General features: G+C 42.9%; 1 protein-coding gene across 3 annotated transcripts in view; it reads left to right on the plus strand.

Moving 5' to 3' along the window:
• The window catches only part of ADAMTSL1 (ADAMTS like 1), a 470,685-nt gene that overhangs the window by 266,234 nt on the left and 177,840 nt on the right, over positions 1–26,611 (plus strand). For all 3 annotated transcript variants that reach the window (XM_067744472.1, XM_067744473.1, XM_067744474.1), the window contains 2 exons: positions 6,182–6,392; positions 20,577–20,756. In XM_067744472.1, the coding sequence (XP_067600573.1) occupies positions 6,182–6,392; positions 20,577–20,756 (391 nt within the window). The remainder of the gene's footprint in view (positions 1–6,181; positions 6,393–20,576; positions 20,757–26,611) is intronic.

Raw genomic sequence — 26,611 nt, forward strand, 5'->3', positions numbered from 1 at the left:
CATAATACGTGACGTCAGCTGGGTATGTTGTGGTCACATCATGGCTTATGGCTCAGGGCGAAGGGTCTCTCTGCCGTGCCCAAGGCCAAGAACTGGCCAGATACAGGCAGGGTGACAAGACCACGTTCCAATAAGTCAGACTTTGGGCAGAACTCCAGCACCATCAGAAAAACAAAGGGGAAATCAGGAAACCAAGCCTAAAATCTAAAATCCAATTATAATGACAGGCCAACCCAAGGACACATGATGCTGGGCAGAGGGCAGGAAGCCTAATTCCAGCCTTGCGGGGTGGGAGGTAACCTGTCTCCTGCCTGCCCTTGGACAGGAGTCAATTGCAGGAGCTTGGCAAGGTCCAGCCTGAAGCTACAGGGCATCACTGTGCTCTCCCGACGCCTAGTGCCTTCCCTGCAAGCAGGTTTTGGCAGAAAGAAACAGGAATGTGGAGAAGAAGGGTTCAACAGAAAGAAAACAGTATAGAAAGAGAAGTCAGGGGGAACCAGTCTCCCGAACATTTTGGCCGTGAGCCCAACCATGAAGCCAACACCTGAAGCCTAGAAGCTAAAAGAAATCATAGTGATCATGTTTACTCTTCTCTATATACAGAACCACAGAGCCTTTAGCCAAAACCATTGGAGCAGATGTGTTTTGGAATACAGAATTTGGGGCATTTTCGAAATATGTTAGGATTACTAAGACGTCAAGTGTGTAACATCTGTAGTGAGTTCTGGGGGGAAAAACACCATAATCCAACAGGCTACTATTACTGCAGTAAAATGTATAAATATTTACATCAAGTGAGATGTGACCTGTCAAGGCATCATGTCAATCCAGGTCCAGCTTTGTTACCAGATAGTTTGCACCACACTGAAGAAAACCTAGTGGTGTTCAGAGCTTTGGGGACCTTGAAATTGGGGTGGGCGGTTGTTCAGAGGACACAGCTGAGATGTTGACCAGGCAAGTGACGAATCACTGGGGTTCCACTCAGCTTGAGTCCCCTCATCCTTCCTGAGCATCTGCTGTGTTCCAGGCACTGTGCTAGGCACTGAGGTCGCAGTTTGGGTTCCTAGGGCTGCCATAACAAAGTATTGACTACAAATGGGGTGACTTAAAACAACAGAAATTTATTCTCTCAGAGTTCTGGAGGCAAAAATCAATTCCAAAATTATGATATCAGTAGAGCCATGGTCCCTGAAACGTGTGAGGGAGAATCCTTCCTTGCCTCTTCTAGCTTCTGGAGTTTACCGGCAATCCTCGACATTCCTGGGCTTGTACATGCATCCCTGTCATCTTTGTCTCTGTCATGACATGGCATTCTCCCTGGGTGTCTCTCTCTCTTCTTATGAGGTACCTGTCATATTGGATTAAGGACCCACCCTTCTCTAGGATGACCTCATCTTAAGTGATTACATCCACCATGACCCTACTTCCAAATGAGGTCACATTCTGAGGTACTGGGGGTTAGGACTCCAACATATCTTTTGGGGGGATACAATTAAACCCATAACGAGTGGTAAACCAAAACAGGCACAGCCTCATGCTCTCATCAAGGTAATAGTCGAGCAGGATACTCAGATTACAGGTGCGTTCTAAAGAAGACATACAGATGGCCAACGGGTATACGAAAAATGCTCAGTGTCACCAATCATCAGGGAAATGCAAATGAAAACTACAATGAGATATCATCTCAGACCCGTCAGGATGGCTATCATCAAGAAACCAAAGACAACAAATGTTGGCAAGAATGTAGAGAAATTGGAACCCTTGCACACTGTTGGGGGAAGTACAAAATGGTGCAGCCACTGTGGAAAACAGTATAGTGGTTCCTCCAAAAATTAAAAATAAAACTATCACACGATCCTGCAATGCCACTTCTCAATATTTATCCAAAAGAATTGAAATCAGGACCTTGGAGGGATACTAGCATTCTCAGATTCATTGTAGCACTCACTGTTCTCAGTAGCTGTTTCCAAGATGTGGAAACAGCTTAAATGCCCATGGGCAGATGAATAGATAAAGATGTGATGTATACTTTCAATGGAATATTATTCAGCCTTAGAAAGGAAGGAAATTTTGCAATGTGTAACAATATGGATGAACCTTAAAGACTTTATGCTAAGTTAAATAAACCAGTCCCAGAAGGACAGATACTACATGATACCACTTACATGAGGTATCTAAAATAGTCAAATTCATAGACTCATAGAGTGGAATGGTGGTTGCCAGGAGCTCAGGAGAGGGGGAAATGGAGAGTTACAATCAACAGGCATAAAATTTCAGTTAAGCAAGATGAGTGTTAGAGATTTGCTGTACAACAGTGTACCTAGAGACAACAATACTGTATTGCACACTTAAAATTTTGTTGAGAGTAGATCCCATGGTACGTGTTCTTACCACAATATAACAAAAGAAAAAAACAAGTGTGTTGAGAATTTCCAAATGGAGAGTATTCGTGGAACCGTATCGTAGAGGAACATTTTACCCAGTTGAGGGCTTCCTCCCTGAGGAAGTAACATTTTCAGGGAAGATGAAAAGATGAGTTAAAGTCAACCAGACAAAGTGGGGCAAGAAGCACAAATGCCCTCGCCCTCGGACGTCCAGAGCCCCTGTCCTCCTCAGCACTGGGCTTATGAGAAGCCAGAATCCCAGGGAAGGCCTGTCAGTGTCTCCCAGGCTGCCAGCTACAGCTAATCCTGCCCGCAGGCTGGGTCCCACCAGCCTACAGTCCCTCCGTCAGCCAGCAGGACCCAGCACTCACAATCGAAGCCCCTATGCAGGAGAGCAGCAGCGGGGGCATCTCTCTGTTTTCCCTCGTTTGGCCTAAATTGATTAAAATACTTTGACCCAGAATCAGCAAAGTGCTTAACACACAGATAGCTTCTGCTGCCCTCCTTCCCTTGAGAAAGCAATGTACCTTTATCATGAGTAAGCAGATATGTCTGTTTTGTGAGTTTTTCCGGCAGCATTGAAGTGGCCTCATGGCTGCCAGATGCCTCTGTTTCAAGATCCCAGTGACTAAATTTCTGCCAGAGGTGAGGGCAGGAGTAGGGGCAGCAGCGGTGTAGGGACTAAATTAGGGCAAGTTTCAGCCTTGGGCCAGTACTCGCTGTGCAAGCGGCTCCTTTATGAGACATCCATAGAGAGGTCATCAGCATTGGGTGTAGTTGCTGGATTCTACCTTACACCCACAACGGTTTAGTGTTTCTCTTGAAAGTGGGAGGGGGGAGGGAGGAAAACATCCTCTTTTGAAGCATGACAAATATAGAGAAAAGTGCACAAATTCCGCACATATGGCCTGGTGATTTTTCACACCGAGAAGGCAGATCCAGCGCCCAGATCAAGATAACACATCCCAGAAACCCTCCCCCTCCCCCCACTGTACTCTACTTCTGGTTACTACCCACCAAGGGAAACCACCACCCTCACTTCGAACATTGTAGATTAGTTTTGGTTTTTGAGTTTTATGTAAATGAAATCACACTATGGATTTTGCAGTTGTGGTTTTGTTCACTCAGTTTTATGTCTGTGAGATTCAGTCATGTTGCTTGTTGTTGTAGTAGTTTATATTCATGCTTCTGTCAAGTTTTGTATGAATACATCATAATTATCTATCCGTTCAACTGCTGATGGACATTTAGGTTGTTTCCCAGCTGAGCTATTAGGAATAGTGCTTCTTTGAACCTTCTCATATATGTCTTTTGACGAACATATGCAAGTTTTGGGGAGAGAATATATGCTTGTATTAGTTGTCTATTATTGCATAATGAATTTCTCCAAAACCTAGGAGTTCACAACAAAAATAAACATTTATTACCTCTCACAGTTTAACGAATGAGAAATCTGGGAGCAACTTGGAAAGGCAGTTCTGGCTCAGGGTGTCTCATGAGGTTGAAATCATCTAAAGGCCAGCCGTGGTCCAGCAGAACTGCTTGCAAGGTAGCATGGGCCAGGGACCCATGTCACTGGCACGTTGGTGCTGACTGTGGGTGAGCAGCCCCAGTTCCTTTGCATGTGGACTTTCCTCCAGATCGTCTCAGGGTCCTCATGACATGGTGGCTGCCCTCCCCTACAGTAAGCAATCAAAGAGAGAGAGCCAAGTGGAAGCTACATCCTTTTTCTGATTTAGCCTTGGAAGTCACATAGCATCCGTTCTACCTCATTGGTGTGGACATATTTTTAAAACCAATAGCCCACAACATTTTGAAGCTTGGAATTTATCCAAGCTAGGGATCTAAAAATAAGTTTATAGACATTCATACAAGGATCTAAAAGAAATATATTCAACCCAGCCTCTCCTCTTTTATTCATTTAAAATTTTATGAACGTTTGTAGGACAGTTCTCAAGGTATTTTCCGGAGATAAGATGATATTGTATAATAGAAGGTACAAAGGCTTTGGAGCCAGACACACCCAAGTTTGATCCTGGATTCACTACTTACTAATTATGGGTATTTGGGCAAGCAGCCTCTTGGAGTTTCAGATTCCTTCAACTTTAAAATAGGGAAAATCAGTAGAGCCCAACTCAGTGTTCTGGAAGTAATTAAATGAGATAATGTGTGTAAGGTGCTCATGATGATGGTAGGTCCCTTCCATTTGCTCATTTATTTAAAAAAAATATTAACCATATACATTAATTATCCAGTAGTAAATGTATACATTAACTATCTAAAAAAAAAAAGTATTAACCATAGACATTAACCATATACATTAGCTATGAAGAACCCTGCGAGAGATACAAAACTGACTCAGACACGGACCTTGCCTTCAAGAGGTGTATGTCCTAGTAGGGTCCTTGACAGATGGAATACATCTGGGATGTATACATCTGACAAAATACATCTGCAAAATACATCTGACAGATGTAATACAACTGAGAAAATGTTCAGTGTCTGGAGCAGATGTGGATACAATCCTTTAAATATGGGTTAAATTTGGATATATAGAAATGGAAGAAATTTAGAGGGGCAAGGGAAAGACCAAAAGTATTCCAAATTAGGAGTAACAGCTTCAGTAAAGACAGAGCTAGAAAACCAGGGGGCATGAGTCAAGATAACACAGTACTTCACTACAGATATGGCTTAAATACAGGGTAGGAAAGGAGGTTGTGGAAATAGGGGTTGGAAAGGTAATTACCTATCAGAGTAGTTGAAAAGATTGAGAAAGCTACACTCAGTTTTACAGCCTGATGAGAAACATTAAAGCCAGAGACTTTTAAACCAATTTTCAGGGCTGGCTACAAAAGCTAGGCAGGCCTAGCTACTGAAGGATCTATTTGCCATGCTTTTCTTGGCTAACTCCTGTTTGTAGAATCTTTGTGTCTCACGCTGTAAACAGAACTTCCTAAAACTGATCATAAAGAACATTTCTCACTCCAAGCCCAAGCAACTGAGGTGTTTCTTTATTATCCCCACTTTGGGGGCTGCATCAACAGGGAATTGCAGTGAGACTGTTTTTACAGGCCACTCGAAGTGTACTTGTCAAGACTTGGCCATTTGGAATGACCAATTCATGCCCTTAACTCATCTGTGTGTTGACTTCCTCTTCTAGGTAATGAGCTGTTCTCTCCACTTATTCCTCCTCGAGAAGAGTAATCTATTTAGCAACTCTCACTTTTGTTACATTCTCCAGTCCCAGGCAGTGATGATATTTCATACATAAGACCGAGACGTTGCTATGCTATGATGGAAGCTTGAAGGAAGTTGGAACCGGCAACCTTTCATTTTGAAGCCAAAGAAAAACAGGCACAGATTTTTCAGTCTTGCTAAGAATGGGGGCTAGAGAGATGAGCAGAAAGCTTTCTTCTAGACCCGCTATTCAGTATGTGGTAACCAACGCCTTTATGCACTCAACTTATATCTTATCTAACATACCCTCCTATTTTGATGAAGCTTCTAAGTTTCATCAAAAGAGACATGGTTGTGACCATTCTTGGTGATTTTGTGGGTAAAAATTGGAGGTTCCATTTTATCACCCACTTTGTTTACTCTGAATGAATTCTAGAGCATGAAGGGAAAGGATGGGTTCTAGGTTTGGGATAGAATTCCTAGCCAATCTTGTGCTAGAACTTCCCAAATACCCAGGTAGGTGTTTTTACTCCATTAGGTAACATTTGACGTCATGGGACCTGTTCTCTACACAAGTGCTCAGGGTGTCCTCTTCCTCTCTGGCTCTGATTTCTTCCCAGGTGGGAAATTGGCAAGTGGAGTCCATGTAGTCTCACCTGTGGGGTTGGCCTGCAGACCAGAGATGTCTCCTGCTCCCACCTACTTTCCAGAGAGATGAATGAAACAGTAATCCTGGCTGATGAGCTGTGTCACCAGCCCAAGCCCAACACGGTGCAAGCTTGTAACCGCTTCAACTGCCCCCCAGCCTGGTACCCTGCGCAGTGGCAGCCGGTGAGTTCTGGGGTTACCCAGTATTGGAGTTTGTGTTTGCAGCAGTGATTCGGGACAGGGAAAGTGCCCTGTGAGAGTGTTGTGTCATTAAAGGACTGTTCAAGATCTGCTCATCCCTCCTTGCTTAGTACTCCCCCAACCTTATTCAAATCCAGATCTTTTCATTACTATTACCAAGCTCTTTCTACTGTACCGCCTCCAGTGACATTCATGACAAAGTTTTCACTGAGCTAAGGAAAAATTTTTTTTAATAAGGACTGTGTGGTGGGTAAATTACCATAAAGCTACATTTTCTGAATGTGTGCTTTTTCTAGCTTTTGCTATTTAAAATTCAAAGAGAGAAAGATACCAGGCAATGGCTTTTCTTTTTTTTTTTTTTAAACATAATTCCTTAGCAAAATAGAACGTTAGAAGTCGAGTTAATTACAGACTTTTAAAATTTTCCTGATCCATGGGGAACTATTGTTTAAAGCAGGGGTTGGCAAACTGTTGCCCAAAGCCAAATCCAGTTCACAACCAATTATTGTAAATAAACTTTTATTGGAAGACAGCCACACCCACTCTGTTATGTGTTTTTTGTGACGTTCCTGCATTATAAGGGCAGAACCGCTTGGTTGTGACGGAGACCATATGGCCCACAAAACCTAAAACATTTACTCTGCCCCTTTACAGAACAGTTTGCTGACCCCATTCTCAAGCATATATTATAATAATAAAAATACAATTATTTTATCCTCAAATCCTCTCTAAAATTAATATATATTTATCAAACTTTAGTTAAGTAACCTTTTTGCATGCCTTTAAAAAATACAGGATTTTAGATTGATTACTTGGATAAAATCTTATTGTACAATTGCCTCCCTATTAGAATATCAGACGTAGTTTGAAAGTGACAACAAAAGTCACAAAAAGTAAGCCTGAAAGGTGAGGGGGACTTACATCCTCCTTTTACTGAAACAGTTTTTCACTCTCAGAAGTGTCCCAGTTAGAATGATAAATCATGTGGTCATCCAACTGAGAAGGAGAGAGGAAGACAGCCTGGGTGCCGAGACGAAGAGCTGCCATTTCCATGCGTCCCTCTCTGCTTCTTCACAGCCAGTGAGCAGAGCCCCTTCCTTCTTCCTTCCCCTTCTTGGGGCTGTGATTTAGCAAAGTGCTGAAAGAATCAAACAGTAATGAGTGAGCAACACACTAACGTATAGAGCATCTAGAAACAGACATTGACTCTATATATATCCTTTTTGAGCTTAAATGTACTATATGGCTAGGTTCGTAAAGTCCATGCTACTGTGTGATGGTTTATGCAAGTCAAGAGAATGTTATATATTTTGAACATCTATGTACCATGTTCTGTTAAGAAATATATGTTGTGACACACCTAATTGAAGTTAATCCTCACTGTAGTCCAGTGAAAAGTAGATTTTATTGTCTTCATTTTAGTTACAGATGATATAACTGTGTCCTAGATATGGTTTTGCCCAAGGTCATAGAGCCTGGTCCAGAACCCAGGTCTCCTGATTTCTGGTGCATTTATACTTTTACCTTTAACTATACATCAGCTTCATACTGCACCACTAACCCATGATAACACTAAGAAAGGAAGAGGTCAGCCCAATCAACCTCTACTGTTGAAACTGAGTCCCTGTATTATTAGTTTGTGTTGCCATTAAGCACCTAATAAGTTCTGGGTAAAATGTTTATTGAATAACAAAATGAATGAATAGGTCAATAGTACTGCCACAAGCCCTGAAGTTTTTTACTTTATATCCTCCTGATAGGTTTGTTTCATAGTTGTAGGTAATAATATTGACCGTGAAAGTCAGTGAAACACCATCCTCTTTCAATAGCCACACATGCTGCTGAATAATGGCAGTGAGTGACCAGCACATCCATATACATGACCTTTTCCGGTCTGTTGCCAACACTGCCACCCCATGCCCAGTGGCCCTGTTTGAAACAGTTGATTTCTAAAGAGTCAATTACTCTTCCACTTTCCATCGCCCTTGGGCCTGTTAAGACATGAATTTATTTTGAAAACTTCTTCTATTTCCTTCCATTAGGGAGAAGACTTTAAGATGAGTTGGATTTAAGTCCATTTTTCAGATCAGGAAAGTAATAGTAAAAACTCTTTGAAGTTTAGCCAGTGAACCACTGACTATACTTTATTAGGACCTTTAAAAAGATCTTTTTCATACCCAATGCATAAAGATCTTTTTCATACCCAGTGCATAATAATTGTGAGAAATATTCAAACATAATAAGAAATAAAGAACATGGAAAGTGAAAGCCACCAGGGATTCTATCTTCCAGAGAAAAATCCCTTTGAAACATTTGGTGCATAGGAATCCTTGGTCACTTTTAGGAATCGCTCTGAACCTAGAGGAAACAATAGACTATTCTTCTTATATTATTTCCTAGAATCCTACTTCTTTAGTTAAGTTTTTTAGGCAAAATCAGCTATTACTGACCACTTATTAGGAGAGAGGAAGTCATTGTTTATGCTTATGGAATAAGTCAGGAGTAATTTAAGCGTCTCCAAGCTAATTGGCTGTTGTCCTAGGACACCACTTAGTTAAGACATCAGCCGTTGACCATGCATTTGCCTGGTCAGCCCTCTGGTCCCTTGGCAGTCCTTGCTGGGAGAGGGGACCTGCAGTGCACTTACATGGTCTTTTCCATGTACCAGGAGATAGTGCTGAGGTCTCTAATCCTTCAATAGCCAGTTTATGGTCTTTTTTCATATGAAAGAAAAGAAGAGGGTGGATCAAATGCTTCATTTAAAGGAAGACAGATAACAACCTGATGGCCATTGGCCTGCCTGAGGAGAGAAACTCCCCCTCCTTGCTTTTTGAATATTGGGCTACCACTGACCTCATGCGTATTACCTATGCTTTGCTTTCTGGGGAAAAAACCCATAAATTATGTAAATTGTCATTTACCAGCTAAGCACGCAACCTCCTTTGTCCTTTGTAGAGCATTTGCCTGACAAGTAACAAGTAGCCAAGATTTACACATTTTATAGGTCTGAGGAGACAAGTATGGAGTCCAAAGATTTATGTTAACGTTTTAGTTTAGAAACAATTATGCAGAAATGAAACACAGATCTAATTTCTAATTCTAACTTTGATGTTTAGGGGGCCATCTTTATTTCACCTCTTACTCACTACTGCATCCCTTGGTTTTCATCTTTGGTCTTGTGGGAAGGACTCACTTAATATTTATCTTTAGCATTTTAGCTATAATAGCTTGTTGAGTTTTTTTGGTTGGCTTCTGAAACACATACTTAGTGCATTAGGTCTCCTGAATCCTGTCTAATTTATTAAATATACACACATCCTCCTCCTCCTCTTCATCATCATCATCATCTTTGGTGTTGGCTGTATATTACTTTTTTAAATGTTTTATTGAAGTATGGTTAATTTTCAATGTAGCCTTACTTTCTGGTGTACAGCAAAGCAATTCAGTTTTGTTTTGTTTTGTTTTGTTTTTTTGCGGTACGTGGGCCTCTCACTGTTGTGGCCTCTCCCGTTGTGGAGCACAGGCTCCGGACACATAGGCTCAGCGGCCATGGCTCATGGGCCTAGGCGCTCCGTGGCATGTGGGATCTTCCCAGACTGGGGCACAAACCCGTGTCCCCTGCATCAGCAGGTGGACTGTCAACCACTGCGCCACCAGGGAAGCCCAAGCAATTCAGTTTTATATATATTTTTTTCAGATTCTTTTCCATTATAGGTTATTACAAGACATTGAATATAGTTCTCTGTGCTATACAGTAGGTCCTTGTTGTTTATCCTGTTTTATATACAGTAGTGTGTATCTGCTAATCTCAAACTCCTAATTTATCTCCCCCCGCCACCTTGCCATCCCCTTCAGTAACCGTAAGTTTGTTTTCTATGTCTGTTAGTCTGTTTCTGTTGTGTAAATAAGTTCATTTGCACCACTTTTTTAGATGCCACATATAACTGATATCACATGATATTTGTCTTTCTCTGTCTGAAGTCCTCCATTTAATATGATAATCTCTAGATCCATCCATTATATTACTTTTTATACACCTCACGAGAGATCATTTTCACAACTGGTGTGTTACAGCACCATGATTGAGAACCACTGTTACAGATGCATACGTCAGTCTGAGACACCTTGATCATGAGAGTCTTCTGCTAGGATTTTTTTCAGTGACTCTCCATTGCCATATAATAAAGCCCAATGGCTTAGTCAGGCCTTCATCCCTCTGAACGTCTGCCCCTGCCCATCTCTTAACTGTGGTTCTCCCATCCCTGCTTGTGCATTCCTTCTGCCCACGCTTCTCCCTGCCCACCCGCAGTTCCCCTCCCCTCTGCCTGTCAAAGCCGGCAGGAGTCCCACCTCTCCCACCAGGACTCCTCTACTACCCTCCTGCTCTGCAGCCACATGGCGTTCACGGTCAGTGCTGTTCATTTAACAGTCACATACCACCTTACTTGCTGCTTTCCCATGACTCCTGAGTTAGACCGTCAGGCCAGTAACAGCAGTAACCCAGTCTCAGTGAGAACCCACCACACCCATGCAGGTGTGTAAAGCATAGAGAATGGTGCTGAAAAGGTCCATGGCAAGTGTGCCTGTTCATTTATGGAGCACTTGATACATTTCAGGAGCTTCTTCTTATTCTAAAAAGAGTATGTATCCAGTGCAGTTCTAGGAACTTTTTTTAAATTTTTATTTTATATTGGAGTATAGTTGATTAACAATGTTGTGTCAGTTCCAGGTGTACAGCAAAGTGATTCAGTTATATATACATATGTACCTACTCTTTTTCAAGTTCTTTTCCCATTTAGGTTATTATACACACTGCTGTATTTGAAATAGAAAGGATTTTTTTTAATAAATTTATTTTATTTATTTATTTTTGGCTGCATTGGGTCTTCGCTGCTGCGCGCGGGCTTTCTCTAGTTGCAGTGAGCAAGGGCTACTCTTCGTTGCGGTGCACGGGCTTCTCACTGCAGTGGCTTCTCTTGTTGCGGAGCACGAGCTCTAGGTGCGCGGGCTTCAGTAGTTGTAGCACGTGGGCTCAGTAGTTGTGGCTCGCGGGCTCTAGAGCACAGGCTCAGCAGTTGTGGCGCATGGGCTTAGCTGCTCCGCAGCATGTGGGATCTTCCCGGACCAGGGCTCGAACCTGTGTCTCCTGCATTGGCAGACAGATTCTTAACCACTGCGCCACCAGGGAAGCCCAGAAAGGATATTTTTAATGCTAATCTAAAAGTAGATTAAAATCATTTTTAAAGAGATCACAAAGGAGGGAGTTAAGGTTGGACATATGCTCATATCTATAGCAGGGTCCCAATTATACTTATTAACTCACTTTTTAAAAAATTTTATTGGAGTATAGTTGATTTACAATGTTGTATTAGTTTCAGGTGTACAGCAAAGTGACTCAGTTATACATATATCCACTCTCTTTTATTTTTAGATTCTTTTTCCATATAGGCCATTACAGAGTATTGAGTAGGGTTCCCTGTGCTATACAGCCAGTTCTTATTAGCTGTCTATTTCATATATAGTAGTGTGTATATGTCAGTCCCAATCTCCCAATTTATCCTCTCCCCTCCCCTTATGCCCTGGGAACCGTAAGTTTGTTGTCCTTATCTGTGACTCACTTTTGTTTTGTAACTATAGGAAATTCACTTTTATTTTTAACGTATTTAATCCTCACTATCCTTGATGTGATGGTTACTACTCTGATCCTCAGTTTACAGATGAGAAAACTAAAGCACTGTGAGGTTAGCATGAATTCAGACTTCATTTAGTAGAGTTCATTCTCCTGCTCTTCAGTTTATCTTTTAATCCCTACGGCAATCCTTTGAGGAAACAAGGCTCAGAGAGGCTGTGTTTGTCCCGGCTCACATAGCCAGTAAATGGAAAAGGGATCTGTATGAGTCAAAATCCATTCTTTTTTCCACTCTGCAGTGCAGCATTCCCAAAACCTCTTTACAATTTGCTCTAAACTGTTAAATTGTGAGGAACTCTGATATCAGCTCAAAAATCAGCAGTTTACATAAAACTCGGTATTTGTTGCATTATCCAGGGTAGTTAATCTGTGTATGTTTCCTCTTGCCGCTATAACAAATTACCACACACTCGTGGCTTAAAAGAACATGAATGTATTATCTTATAGCTCAGGAGGTCAGAAGTCTGAAATCAGTTTCGCTTGGCTAAAATCAAGGTGTTGGCAGGTTTGCATTCCTTCTAGAAGTTCTAGGGGAGGATCTGTTTGCCTTTTCCAGCCTCTAGAGGCTTCTGGCTTTCTTAGCTCATGGCCCCTTCCTCCAGCTTCAAAGCACTTCCCTCCAACCTCAGATTCTGTCTTTACACCCTGTCTGACTCCAGTCCTCCTGCCATCGTCTTACAAGGACCATTGTGACCACATCAGCCCCACCTTGATAACCCAGGTAATCTCCACATCTCAAGATGTCTAACTGAATACCCTCTGCAAAGTCGCTTTTACCATGTCAGGTCAAATGTTCACAGGTTCCAGTGATACGGACATAGATATCTCTGGGGTCATGACTCAGCCTGCTTCAGTCTGCTAGACTGTGGGCTGACGAGCCTGTTTGTCTCCATTAGCACAAAGTAAAAGTCTGCCTTCTACTCCTCTTGCCACTATGCATGAGCTCTGTAGGCATCAATCTTATTTGTTTTTATTCTAAAACAAAACCTTTAAAACAGAAATGAGAGAAAAAGAGAAAGACGCGAGAAAGATTAACGTGAAATGAATGAGAGAGTCCACTCTGAAGCATCATTTCTGTTTCTCTATATGGCCTGTGTTTTATATGCAGGACTGTGTCCACCCACTGTACATACATATTGCTCACATCTGTATAGAGACTGAAGCAATCAGCACAGCCCCTATGTTCCCCCCTTGCTTGAAACTGTGATTATGTGGCCACTTACCTGTAAACATTTTTTTCCTTTTTTTTTTTTTATTCAGGGTTACAATTCAGAATGCCTGTAGTTTAGCTATGTAAAAAGATATATGAGAGAAGAGTCCCTGCTGGTAATATTTAGGGGAAAAAAAGAGAATTTTAATAACTATAAATACTTGAGGATTAAAATTTTCCTTTAGATTTAAACACACCACACAGGAAAGAATGACTTTGATCTGGATTAGGGGGCTGAATTCTGGCAGAAAGAGTCAATGTAGTCATCAGTTTTGTTACATACCAGTGACTAAACTGTAAATCCTCATGAGTTAGAGACCATCTTTATTTAAAATGTTGTATCCAGGGAGGAAAAAAAATCTATTGGGATATTTATCTTAGTTTTTAGTAGTGTATTTCACAAAGAAATGGATGCTTGATCCTACCTCTAGAAGCAACAATAAATATCGGACTTCCCTGGTGGCGCAGTGGTTAAGAATACGCCTGCCAATGCAGGGGACACAGGTTCGAGCCCTGGTCCGGGAAGATCCCACATCCTAAGATCCTTAGGGCAGAGCAGCTAAGCCCGTGCGCCACAACTACTGAGCCTGCACCCTAGAGCCCGAAAGCCACAACTACTGAGCCCACGTGCCACAACTACTGAAGCCCGCAGGCCTAGAGCCCGTGCTCTGCCACAGCAGAAGCCACTGCAATGAGAAGCCTGCACGCCACAACAAAGAGTAGCCCCCGCTCACTGCAACTAGAGGGAGCCCGCGCAACAAAGACCCAATGCAGCCAAAAATTAATTAATTAAAAAATAAATAAATGTCAGCAAAACAGATCAGAGTTCATATTTCACAGGTGAAGTGTTTTTGTTTTTATTTATTAGCAGAAAATTCTTTTTAACAATTGCTCTGAATTTTAGTGGGTATGCTAGCCCATGCTTCACGAAGTAATAGGAATGTTAAACCCAGAAGATATACCGCACACCCCTTGCACTTCCAGGGTTAAGAAAGCTTAATCGATATTAGATTAACAAGATAATTTTAATTCACAAAGTGGCCCATATAGAAATTCTGTTCTTATTTAATAATTTTGTTTAGTAAGTGAGATTCCAGTCCTCATTTTTTTTGTTGTTGTTTTTCTGAGCCTTCCTTCAGTTTGACTTAATTTTTCCCACTGTTATATACTAAACACTCTCTGATTACCCTTTGAACCTCTCAACCTCATATGTTGCAAAGTTACCTCAAATTCTGAATGTCTAACGTCAAGCTCGATAACACACCTACCTGCCACCTTCCCCCGTAGACCTGGCCTTCCCTCGTGGACCTTGTGCTGTGGTAACACCACCATCTAGCCTGTTCTCCAGCAAGAAACTTGTGCCATCTCAGCCTCATTTGTTCTTCACACTCAGTCAACACCCATGTCCTGTTGATTCCACCTCCTGTATCTTCCCAACCCTCCAGTGCTCTCTTCCTCTCTCATCCTTCTGCCACTGCCTTGGTTCCAGCGCTCACAGCTAACCAAACTACTACAAACAGCCTTTTACTTGCTCTCCCTGTACTGTCTCACCTAACTCTGATCTGATGTTTCCCAACCTGATATCAGTGGTTTTTACTACAGGCCCTCTGTCAGACCTTTAAAATATTAATACGTGCTCAGAACCCCCAAATAGGGGTATGGCATGCACTGTCGTTCAGACGTATTTGACAACGAAACCTTTTCTCCCTGGCACATCTATTAACATCTCACAGGGCGGTACTCTTTGGAACCCATTTTCCTTTGCCACCTGAATCATTTCTGCAAATTAGATCTTGTTACCTCCTACTTTAAAACCTTTAATGACACCCCAGGGTCTTAAGAGTATGTCCAGTTATGTCCAAGGTCCTTCACTGTCTGCCACTCATCCGCCTTCTCAGTCTCCTTTCCCAATTACACGTCCCCATGAACCCTAAGCTCTGCCTTCTCAGGACTCATTGGAGGTGTGTGAACATGCCGTGTTTCTCCATCTGTGCACACGTGGTCTGACTCTGCCAGCGCTCCTATCTCCCCGGCCAACCCTTTCTGTGTCACTTCTTCTGCAAAGCCTTCCCCATCTTTTCCATAAAGACTTGGTTGCACTCTCGTCTATATTCCCTCTTTTGTAAAACTGATCACACCTTAGGGTAAAGTGCAGTGACTGGACTGAGGCGTGGTGACCATCTTAAGTCATCTTAAGCCCTCAGCACCTAGTACAGTGCCTGGCACTCAGCAAGTACTCAGGAAATGTTTGATGAAAGAATGAATGAGAGAATGAAGAAAGGAATGAAATGAGTTAGAAGCTAAGCAGAGCACATCATGTTAAAACTGGCAACTTGACCTTAGAAACAGAATGCAGACATCACTTTGTGTTGGGGTCAATGTGTGACTCGAGGTACCAAGGAAGTGAACTCAGCTCTCAGTGAATTGAACTGTCAGCATGAAACCAAAAATGTCAAAAGAGGCAGAATTTATGAATGTGCTGATCATGGGGAAATCCTTAAAAATACAGGACACTCAGGCCATTGTATTTTTGTATAGAAACGTAACTTTTACGTGTTCCTCATTTGTATTGTTTTTACTTTTCTTATAAAACTAATGAACCCATGACCTTATATCATGAAATATGCATGGCAACAAGGATAAGCAATATACATGCTCTTTTGGGTTATTCTGTTTATGGAATATATTTTAAAACAATACCCATTACCAGAGATCTACATCTTCCTACCACAATATTATTTTCAATGATGATTCATAAAGCAAACACTTTTCATGTCATTTTATTAAATTTCTCTTGCTTCTGCTTTCAAAATCTTTTCTCCTTTGCATTCTGCCTCTCACGTCAGAGCTATCAGCCTCACCGCGTAACCTTGACCAGTTCACAAAGTCATCACAGACTTTGGAACCTTTTCTAATTTGAGATTTCATCTTCTACAATTAAAAAATTTTTTTGAAAACCACCTTTTCCTCAGTGTACACACCAGGGAAACTTTTTGAGCGAAGTTGAGACAAGCGTTTAAAAGCCAAATCCCTGACGACATTAACCCAGCCAGAGGGTTGTCTGCCATCCCTGGAGGATCAGAGCACCCCGCAGAGCACGCACTGCAGCTGGCTGAAACCCACTGCCAACTTACTTAGAAGAGGCTTCTGGCTAATGATAAAACAGTCCGATAAAAGGTGGATGTGCAGCCCATCAGCTGGATGTTTGTTTTACATCTTTTCAGCATCTGGCTTTTTGGCCCTTTCGTTCATCCAGTCATCGGTTCAACAAACATTTATGAAGTGTACACTCTTTGCCAGATGCTATACTAGGCACTGGGGAATAGAAAGATGAATACGTTCCCTTTCCTCAAAAGTCACATAATCCTATGTGAATGCAGGGAGGCGGAGGAAAATAGCGGGAGCATAAGCAACCAGCCCTAACGGGATGTGCAGTACCCTTCCAGGTCAAGGTGGGGTGGGAGGTGACTTATACACCATGAGGCAGAGGGGTTAAAAGAGGCTTTCCTGAAGAAGTGGCCGGTGAGCTGGGCCTTCAAGGATGTCTTGGAAGTTTCTGGATGGACAGAGAGGTGAAGGGCATTGCTCCCAGAGTGAACAACGTGATCAAAGGCCTGAGCAGAGGAGGCATCTGTGGGCCCAGGGAAGGGCAGATTGTCCACTGCAGCTAAAGCACCAGCCCACAGCAGGCCGGCAAGGAACGTGGCTGAGAAGCTCAATGCAGGTCAGACTGTGAGGGCTCTGAAGGACATTCTCAGGAGTCTTACTTTATCTTTGGGTGTTGAGAGTTTCCTGCAAGTTTTCTGTGTAGGTCAAACTTCAAAATAACAAGCTGATTTTTTTTAACCTTTCTTGCAGCTGTTTTGTCATACAGTTGGCACAGAATTCCATATAGTGTTAGGGGGGAATCATCTGAGGGTCTGTCCCTTAAATCAGGTCCTATCTGCAAAGTGACAACTCAGCTCTGTTATTTTTTAATTTTATTTATTTTTTTGCAGTATGCGGGCCTCTCACTGTTGCGGCCTCTTCCGCTGCGGAGCACAGGCTCCGGACGCGCAGGCTCAGCGGCCATGGCTCACGGGCCCAGCTGCCCCGCGGCACGTGGGATCTTCCCGGACCGGAGCACGAACCCGTGTCCCCTGCGTCGGCAGGCGGACTCTCAACCACTGCGCCACCAGGGAAGCCCTCAGCTCTGTTATTTTAAGTGAGTGGTCACACTCTATAGCACATTACAATGTCACCCTTAAAATAAAACCAATTATTTTCATCCGCTCCTTAAGTTGAAAGAGAGAAAAAAATTAACCTGCATTTTACCTTATTGCCACATTCAGTAAGATGCTTAAATCTGAACGCTGTTCCTATTCACCTACCTGTTTATATTGGGAGCATTTATTCAAATTGGATGGACACCCATACACCTTATAAGATACTCCACGTAACCACTGGCTCTAACAGAGGCTGCTCTGGGTCCCAGGTTTTCCCCTCCATGTTTATTTTACTCCCATTGGAAATGATGGAGGGGCATTCATTTGGAGAGATGGTTCTCAATCCTGGTTGCATAGAATTACCTGGGAGGTTTAAAAAAAGAATGTTTTTTAATTTAAAAAATTAATGTCTGGGACATATATCCCAGAGTTTAATGGATCTGAGATGGGGCCCAGGACTCAGGACTTTTCAAAAGCTCCCAGGTGGTTTTAAAGTGCAGCAGGGGCTTCCCTCGTGGCACAGTGGTTAAGAATCCACCTGCCAATGCAGAGGACACGGGTTCAAGCCCTGGTCCGGGAGGATCCCACTTGCCGCGGAACAACTAAGCCCATGCGCCACAACTACTGAGTCTGCGCTCTAGAGCCCGCGAGCCACAACTACTGAAGCCCGCGTGCCTAGAGTCCGTGCTCTGCAACGAGAAGCCACTGCAGTGAGAAGCCCGCCCATCGCAACAAAGAGTAGCCCCCGCTCTCCGCAACTAGAGAAAGCCCGCGCGCAGTAACGAAGACCCAACAACAGCCAAAAATAATTAATTAAATAAATTTTTAGAAATAAATCAAGTGCATCAGGATTGGGACCACCGAATAAGAGGGTGACAGCTGGGCCACAGCAGCGTTCTGACTCTCCTCAGGAGCACTGTACCACCATCCTCACCTTGACTCTGGGTACCCATCCCCCTTGCAGTTCTGACTCCAGCCAACTGATCACAGACCCCCATGAGTTCGGAGAGCCCACTGCTGCAGCACGAGAAGCTCCTACAGCACAAACGCTCAGCCTTTGTATACCCAGGCCTAATTTCTCAGCAAGCACAAGGGCAGCAGATTCAAGAAAAGGGACTATTCTTGAAGAAAGCAGAGCACTCCTTAGAGTTTTAAAATAAAATCCCTCCACCCGCAGAACAGAGTAGTCATGGTTGGTAGATTAGCTAGGGTTAGATTTTTTTTTTCTTTTCCCTCTTTCTTAGCATTTGTGCCTATGCCTCCTTTTTTCATTTTTTAAAAAATTTTTTATACAGTTTTTAAAGGTTACTTTCCATTTAGTCATCACAAAATATTGGCTATATTCCCTTTGTTGTATAATACATCCTGAGCCCATCTTACATCCAGTAGTTTGTATCTCCCACTTCCTCACCCATATATTGCCCCTCCCCCCCTCAACTGGTAACCACTAGTTTGTTCCCTGTATCTGTGATTCCGCTTCTTTTTTGTTACATTCACTAGTTTGTTGTAATTTTTAGATTCCACATGTAAGTGATTTCATACAGTATTTGTCTTTCTAGCTAGAGTTAGATGGACTAAAAATGACAGGACACCCAAAGGCATAGTGGCTTAGATAAGAGAGAGAAGTGTTTTCCTCTTAGACACACACAGGCCATCCAGGGCCGGTATGTTGGCTTCACCCCCAGGAAGATAGGCTGCTTCCCTCCTTTTGCCTGTCGCCATCCAAGGCGGAAGGTTAAATTTTAGACATCGTGTTCAAATTCCAGCCAGCAAGGACGAGGCGGGAAGGGGAAAATGCCACATTTTCTTTTTGTGGGTTTTTCCTTGAAGTTGCACACAACATTCTACGTATATCCTTTTGCCCAGCACTTAGTCACGCGGCACCTTCAAGGGAGGTCAGCAAATATAGTCTGTATGCCAAAAGGTCTTGTGCCCAGCTAAAAACGGAGGGCTACTTTGCCTACCGCAAGGGAGGAACAGAGTCCTGGAATGACAGCCTCCTGCCCCGCCTCGGGCAACTGGATGATAACTATTAAATTACTTGTAAATGGTGTGTTTGATTGGGGTCCTGCTGAAAACCACTAACATGAGGTGATTTTTCTTGTATCCCAAATTTCCATGGGTCTTGCTCCCACCGCCCTAAAAAAACACCAGTCCTACAAGAAACGTGTTCCAGGGAGTCCTTCGGAAAACCAAGCCTCAAATCTACCGCCCCTCCAATAGGGTAGAGTGGATGTTTACACTTAGAGAGAGAGGAAGTGCTGCCTTCTCTGCAGGTTAATTCCTCCAGATCTACACTGGTGGCAGCAGCTCCCTCTTGCTCATTCTGGAAGCAGCACAGATTATTTTCACTGGGTCATAAATATGTTTAGCCCTCTATTATATAACCTTTTAAACCAGTTGTCTTGGGTGACTGCAAATCATAGTTTAGAACCAACTTTTTTTTTTTAACATCTTTATTGGAGTACAATTGCTCTACAATGGTGTGTTAGTTTCTGCTCCACAACGAAGTGAATCAGCTATACGTATACATATATCCCCATAGCTCCTCCCTCTTGCGTCTCCCTCCCACTCTCCCTATCCCACCCCTCTAGGTGGTCACAAAGCACCGAGCTGATCTCCCTGTGCTATGCGGCTGCTTCCCACTAGCTAGCTATTTTACATTTGGTAGTGTATATATGTCCATGCCACTCTCTCACTTCGTCCCAGCTTACCCTTCCCCCTCTCTGTGTCCTCAAATCTGTTCTCTACATCTGCATCTTTATTCCTGTCCTGCCCCTAGGTAGAACCAACTTTCTAAGATTTAAAGGCCCGTGAAATTCCTGGGTGCTCTAGCTACATATTTGAGATTAAGAGCAGAGGGTGTAGAACTTGCTACAAAATTCATTTCAAGGAGAGGAAGCAAAATCCTTTGGGCTGGTTCCTGGGTATTCTTCCTTTTCTATTTTTTTTTGTTGTTGTTGTTCTTTTTTCGCTCTTGAGTCAAACCAAGGCTAAGGTAAGAATTAGCAGTCAAATGTGATACTGTCCTATGCAGGGTCTGCTTTCTCTTCCTTCTCCAGTGTTCCAGGACCTGCGGAGGGGGCAACCAGAAGCGCGAGGTTCTTTGCAAACAGCGCATGGCTGATGGCAGCTTCTTGGAGCTTCCAGAGACCTTCTGTTCGGCCCCCAAACTGGCCTCCCAGCAAGCCTGCAAGAAAGATGACTGTCCCAGCGAGTGGCTGCTGTCTGACTGGACAGAGGTAGGTATGCTTCTCAGAAGGAGATAACAAAAGAGGCAGAAGGAGGAGAAGGCACCCAAGCTTATAGATACAGAAGGCGAGAGGAGAACAAAATAATCCTCCTAACACTGTGGAACAGAGTTTTGTTTTCTTAATTTTTATTGGAGCATAGTTGATTTACACTTTTGTGTTAGTTTCAGGTGTGCAGCAAAGTGAATCAGTTCTGCATGGAACAGAGTTTCTGTAAGCGCTGATATACCATATCGTGTAACTAGATTTTAACTAGGCTGCAGGGATGCGCGTTAAGCAGCCAGCCCTCACTCAACAGTCAGAAGCAGGGAATTATAAACGGGCCCTTCGCGGAACAAAACCAGGCCTCATTCATTCGTACTGTTCGGGCCCGGGATTCTACTCAGAACACCGGGTTCTTCCGCTACCTTCGCTCCCGCCTCCTTGACCCCCCCTGCCTCTCCTACTCCCAGATGTTTCTAGTCTCTCCTCAGGAAAGGCAAAGCCTCTCTAGTTTTTCTCTTCCAAGTTACTGGAGAATGAGGCACATGATTTATTAGGAAAAGAAGGCCAAGGAAATCCTGCCTCTTTCCTGTCAGTTTTCTGGCTCCGGAACATCAACAGCTTCCCAGCCAGAGCAGTTGATTTCCCCCGTCGCCCTGCATCTGGGGAGATGGCTGCATCGGCATTGCCATTCCTGACTTGCCTCGTAAGTTAGGGATAGATCCCCAACTAACCGACTTCTCTAAATCATTCCTACTTGAACACTAGCACGAACTAATTCATGGATACCCAGCTGCAACTTGTTTTCAGCCTCTCCTCCTTCTTTGACTTGCCTGCAACTCCCCCAGCTTCATGGGCCTATGTGTCTTTCATAGAGAAATCCCCCTGGCAAGCAGATACAGCCAAGAACAGAAGGACGAGGCCTGAAGTGAACATCTCCCAGGCAGAGTCGAGCCCCTCTCCTTCCTTGCATAGAAGCATCCGAACTGGCCTTGGTGATCTCACTGCCTCCTTTGCAGTCTGTCCGACTCGCAGGACAGAGCTGCTGCTGGTTAAAATACATCACAGAGGGGAAAGCTGCCTCTGAAAATTAAGATGCCATGTCTTTCAACCTACATTCTGAGAATTCTTGCCCTGTGTTTTGTCAGCCCGTGTAGAGGTCCATCAGACGGTACCTGCAAAGGGCACTGAAATTGAGAGGTAACTGACACACCATAGATTTTGTAATTTGGCAGTAAAATTGCCTTCTGATGGTAGCTCCCTGCAAATGGCTGAGAACAGAAGGGGCAATGATTGTTATTTCATCTTTTAGAAATAATTTTGTTTCGGAAGGATAAAAGATTAAATGTGTGGAATGAGCATATCTGTATGTGCATGTGTGAACATGTCAGTGACAATTTTTCCATGGATTGTTGATTTGGGGTGTGGTATCATATATGAAAAATCCTTAACAAAACTAGCAGTGCAGACGAGGGCACTGATGTATTTGCCAAGTAAGTGACTCTAGATGAAGACTTCCTCCCAGGGGCGTAGTGTAAAAGCCACTGCTCTTCTAAGTCTGTCGGTGATAGTCTTCCATGAGTGGGATGCTGAGAAAGGGACTTGTGTGTATGAGAATTGTCCTCCCAACTTCCCGGAGTTTGTGGCCTCTGAGCATATGGAACACAGAGGAAATCTGAAGGAGGGACCCTGTGATTAGGCACTAAGGAAAGGAGACTGCTGCATTGCAATCCCATGGGTCCCATTACGTAAAGGAGACCTTTAGAACAGTATCACGTGTAGTAAAGAGTTCAGACTCAAAGACAGGCAAACTTAGGTTCGAATCCTGACTCTGCCACTTACTAGCTATATAACCTGGGCTAGTTACTTAACCCTTCTAGGCCTTAGTTTGCTTAGCTAAATATTGGAGATGATAATAGTGTTCACTAACATGGTTATTGGGACGCTTAAAAATTAAATTATGCACATGAAGTACTTTGTGTCTAGTAAAAGTTAACCCTTAACTATTGTTATGATTTTCTTCCATCCCTCCTCATTGTCGGGAAAAGGAGAGGAAATAAAAGAAAGCACTTGACTGGCTGGATCCAGGATCATGACCAAGGCCTCCCACAAGCTTTGCTGGTCTTCCTAGGAGGTGGAAGTTACATTTGGGGAACTAGGTAGAGTTAGCCCTTATCCAGGGAATGTTACTAGGTTCTGCATTATCTGGGCTGATGAATGGAAATTCCAAACATTGAGAAGGGGCTGGGAATGGTGGGATTTTAGCCCCGATTCACCGGTGTTAAACTCAAGCTGATGCCATACGAAAGTGCTCCTGGGGATGTTCACAGGGTTTCCAGTTGCCCCTATCATCCTAACAACCCTTCCCTTGGCCCTTCTGTCTGGGATGAGACGTGCATTCCACACACTCCCACAGGACTCCCCTTGGAGAAAGGAAAACCTGGATGATCTATGGGTGTTTTTCATCCTCAACTATCTGGGCGCAATCTCATGGTTACTGCACAGAATCCCTCAGAGACAGAATTAAGCCAACGTTTTAAACCCTTCAAATAAAATTACTTTCAGATCCTATTCCGAGGAAAGGCCTCTCAAAAGACCTTACTTCTTTTCTTTAAAAGAAACACTTGCATCTCTTGAAAGAGTTGGCTATTCATTATTTTTAAGTCATATTTTTACGGAAATTCCTCCCTCACAAAAATATAAGAGAAATTAAACTCAATTTTCGAGCTAGAAGGAACTTAGGAGATCCTATAACCTAGTTGTTCTTTTAAACATTAAAGCCACAAGACCCTTTTTTCCATTGAAATGTTATTGTGAAGCCAGAAATCTAAAACAGAACAAATCAGAGCTGTTTTGGTTGAAGTAGGGGGTAGGTTGGGTAGGGGTCCCGGATCTCCAAGTGGTTGGGTCTCCAGACCACCTGAGAAGCCCCTAAATCACTTGTTCAACATAGTTAAAGAACACAGTTTGAAAATCCCTGCTCGAATATAGTTTCCCTGTTTTAGAGATGTGGAAATTTAGAGAAGTTTAGAAATTGAGAATTTTAGAGAAAGAACTAGACTTGACCAAAATCCTAAACTCGTCTTCTGACACACAGTCCATTTTTCCATTTTTCTACTTGGCAGCACTAAAATGACCAGGCTTTTAAAATTTCCAGGCTCTTTACCCCCATCCCACCTGATCCCTGGATTCGGTGCTGTCATTTACAATAAAATAAGGGATAGGTGGAATTTGGAATCCACGATCATCAGGGAACAAAAGCAACGGGCTTGATTCTCATCCCCGTTTTTTGCGTCTTAAATGTCTTTCAGGGTGGTGGATATCACAGTGCCTTGCATAGAATAGTTCATTTCCATGGGCTAGCATATAAAACTTAGATACATGAGATAATATTTTTTGGCTTCTACTGTCAGTTTTCAAGTTAACGTGGCATGCTGCCATGACCCTAGTTCAGGCCGTTATCATCTCAAGCCTGGACTACCGTGGCAGCCTTCTTAACTGACATCCCTGTCTGCCATTCATCTCCTACTCCCATCCCTCCCAGACACTGTTGCCAGATTTACCTTCTCAAAATACCTCTTTCATCATTTCACTCTTCCCTTTAATGGCTCCTCATTGCCTTATGGACCAAGTCCAAACCTTCTGTCTGAAAATTAAAAGTCTCCAACATCTGGCCCCAAACCACCTCTTGAGCTCCTGACACTCTCCACTTGGCCCCTCTGTTCAGTCAGACTGGTTTAGGTCTGCCCCCAGGCCTGCCTTGGCCTTGTGCACTGAACTCTTCTACCTTGATTCTGGTTATTTCCCTGCCTCCCATGCTTATCCCCGGCTCTCTATACCCATCCAGACTCCAACGATCTTCCAGATTAGACCAGGAAATCACTAGTATACCATAAGCATTCACCAATTGTTAGCATTAATATTTTCATACTTCACTTGACTTTTAGTTTTATATTTTTACTAAATTCTTTTATTACTATATAATTCTTTAAACAGCTTTATTGAAGTATAATTTATATACTCTAAAATTCAACTTAGCATAATGTCTTCAATGTTTATCCATCTTGTAGCACATTATCAGAACATTCCTTTTTAGGGTGGAATAAAATATTCCATGATACAGATATACCACATTTCATTTATCCATTCACCAACTGAGGGATATTTGAGTTGTTTCCACTTTTGCCTATTAAGAATCATGTTGCTATGAACCTTAGCATACAAGTCTTTATATGGACGTATGTTTTCATTTCTATTGGGTAAGACACCTAGGACTGAAATTGCTGGGTCATATGATAAATGTATGCTTAACTTTTTAAAAAAATATCAAACTTGCTTTCTAAAAGGGCTGTGCTATTTTACATCCCCACCAGCAATACAGGAAGGCTCTAATTTTTCTACATCCTCACTTATAATAATAATACTTATTGTTGTCCATCTTTTTGATTATGGGAATTTTAGTGAATGTAAAGTGGTATTTCATTGGGGTTTTGATTTCTATGTTCCCTAATATACTATTTCATTTTAACAACGCATTTGGATTTCTTCCCATTATTTGATGACATCCCCTTGAGGTTAGGAACCATCTTGCACATTTTGTCCCATAGCATTTAGCGCCCCACCTCAAACAAAGTAAATGCATAAGAATTATCTGATACTTGACATTAAAGTATTATAATTTATTTGTAAAGGAAGGAGATAGGAATTAGCATTAACTGAATTTCATTTCTATGTGTGAAATTTTAAAATATATTATCTCATTTAATTCCCAGCCTTGCAAAATAAGTATAAGAAGTGGTAACAGACTCAGAGAGTTTAAGTGACTTGCCAACTAGTGAAATACTGAGTTGGACTCTGTGACTCTCTAACTCTAAATCCCAGGCTACAAAAGTAAAAACAGGGAGCCCAGTGGGAGGGAGGGCCCCCACCAGCCGAAGCTGCGACCGTCCTTGGGACCACGGGCCAGTTTTTTCAATGAGTAACTTAAAGACAAAATGGAAAAACAAGGAGGTTTCTGCCTGAGATCATGTTGATGTGAAACCAGGGATGGCCACCCTGGGCCAGTTCCCTAAAACCTGGACCTCGAAGGCCACCTTTATTCAAACAAAGAAAGGATTTTGCCATTTGGAGGTCAACATGTTAGAGCCATGTGGCTGACAGGGTCTTGGTGCTCTGGCCTGATGTCATGGCTGAGCCTCCAAGGTGCGAGAGCAGAGTTCAGGACATTGGACCACCAGAGACCTCCCAGACCCACGTAATAGCAATTGGTGAGAGCTCTCCCAGAGATCTCTGTCTCAACGCTAAGACCCAGCTCCACCCAATGGCCAGCAAGCTTCAGTGCTGGACACCCCATGCCAAACAACTAGCAAGACAGGAACACAATCCCACCCATTAGCAGAGGGGCTGCCTAAAATCATACTACGTTCACAGACACTCCAAAACACACCACCAGACGTGGCCCTGCCCAACAGAAGGACAAGATCCAGCCTCATTCACCAGAACACAGGCACCAGTCCCCTCCACCAGGAAGCCTACACAACCCACTGAACCAACCTCACCCACTGGAAGCAGACACCAAAAACAACACGAAATACGAACATGCAGCCTGTGAATAGCAGACCCCAAATACAGTGAGTTAAACAAAATGAGAAGACAGAGAAATAAGCAGATGAAGGAGCAAGGTAAAAACCCACGAGACGAAACAAATGAAGAGGAAATAGGCAGTCTACCTGAAAAACAATTCAGAGTAATGATAGTAAAGATGATCCAAAATCTTGAAAGTAGAATGGAGAAAATACAAGAAACGTTTAACAAGGACCTAGAAGAACTAAAGAGCAAACAAACAATGATGAACAACACAATAA

Source organism: Pseudorca crassidens, chromosome 7, assembly GCF_039906515.1.
Source record: "Pseudorca crassidens isolate mPseCra1 chromosome 7, mPseCra1.hap1, whole genome shotgun sequence".
NCBI lineage: Eukaryota > Metazoa > Chordata > Mammalia > Artiodactyla > Delphinidae > Pseudorca > Pseudorca crassidens.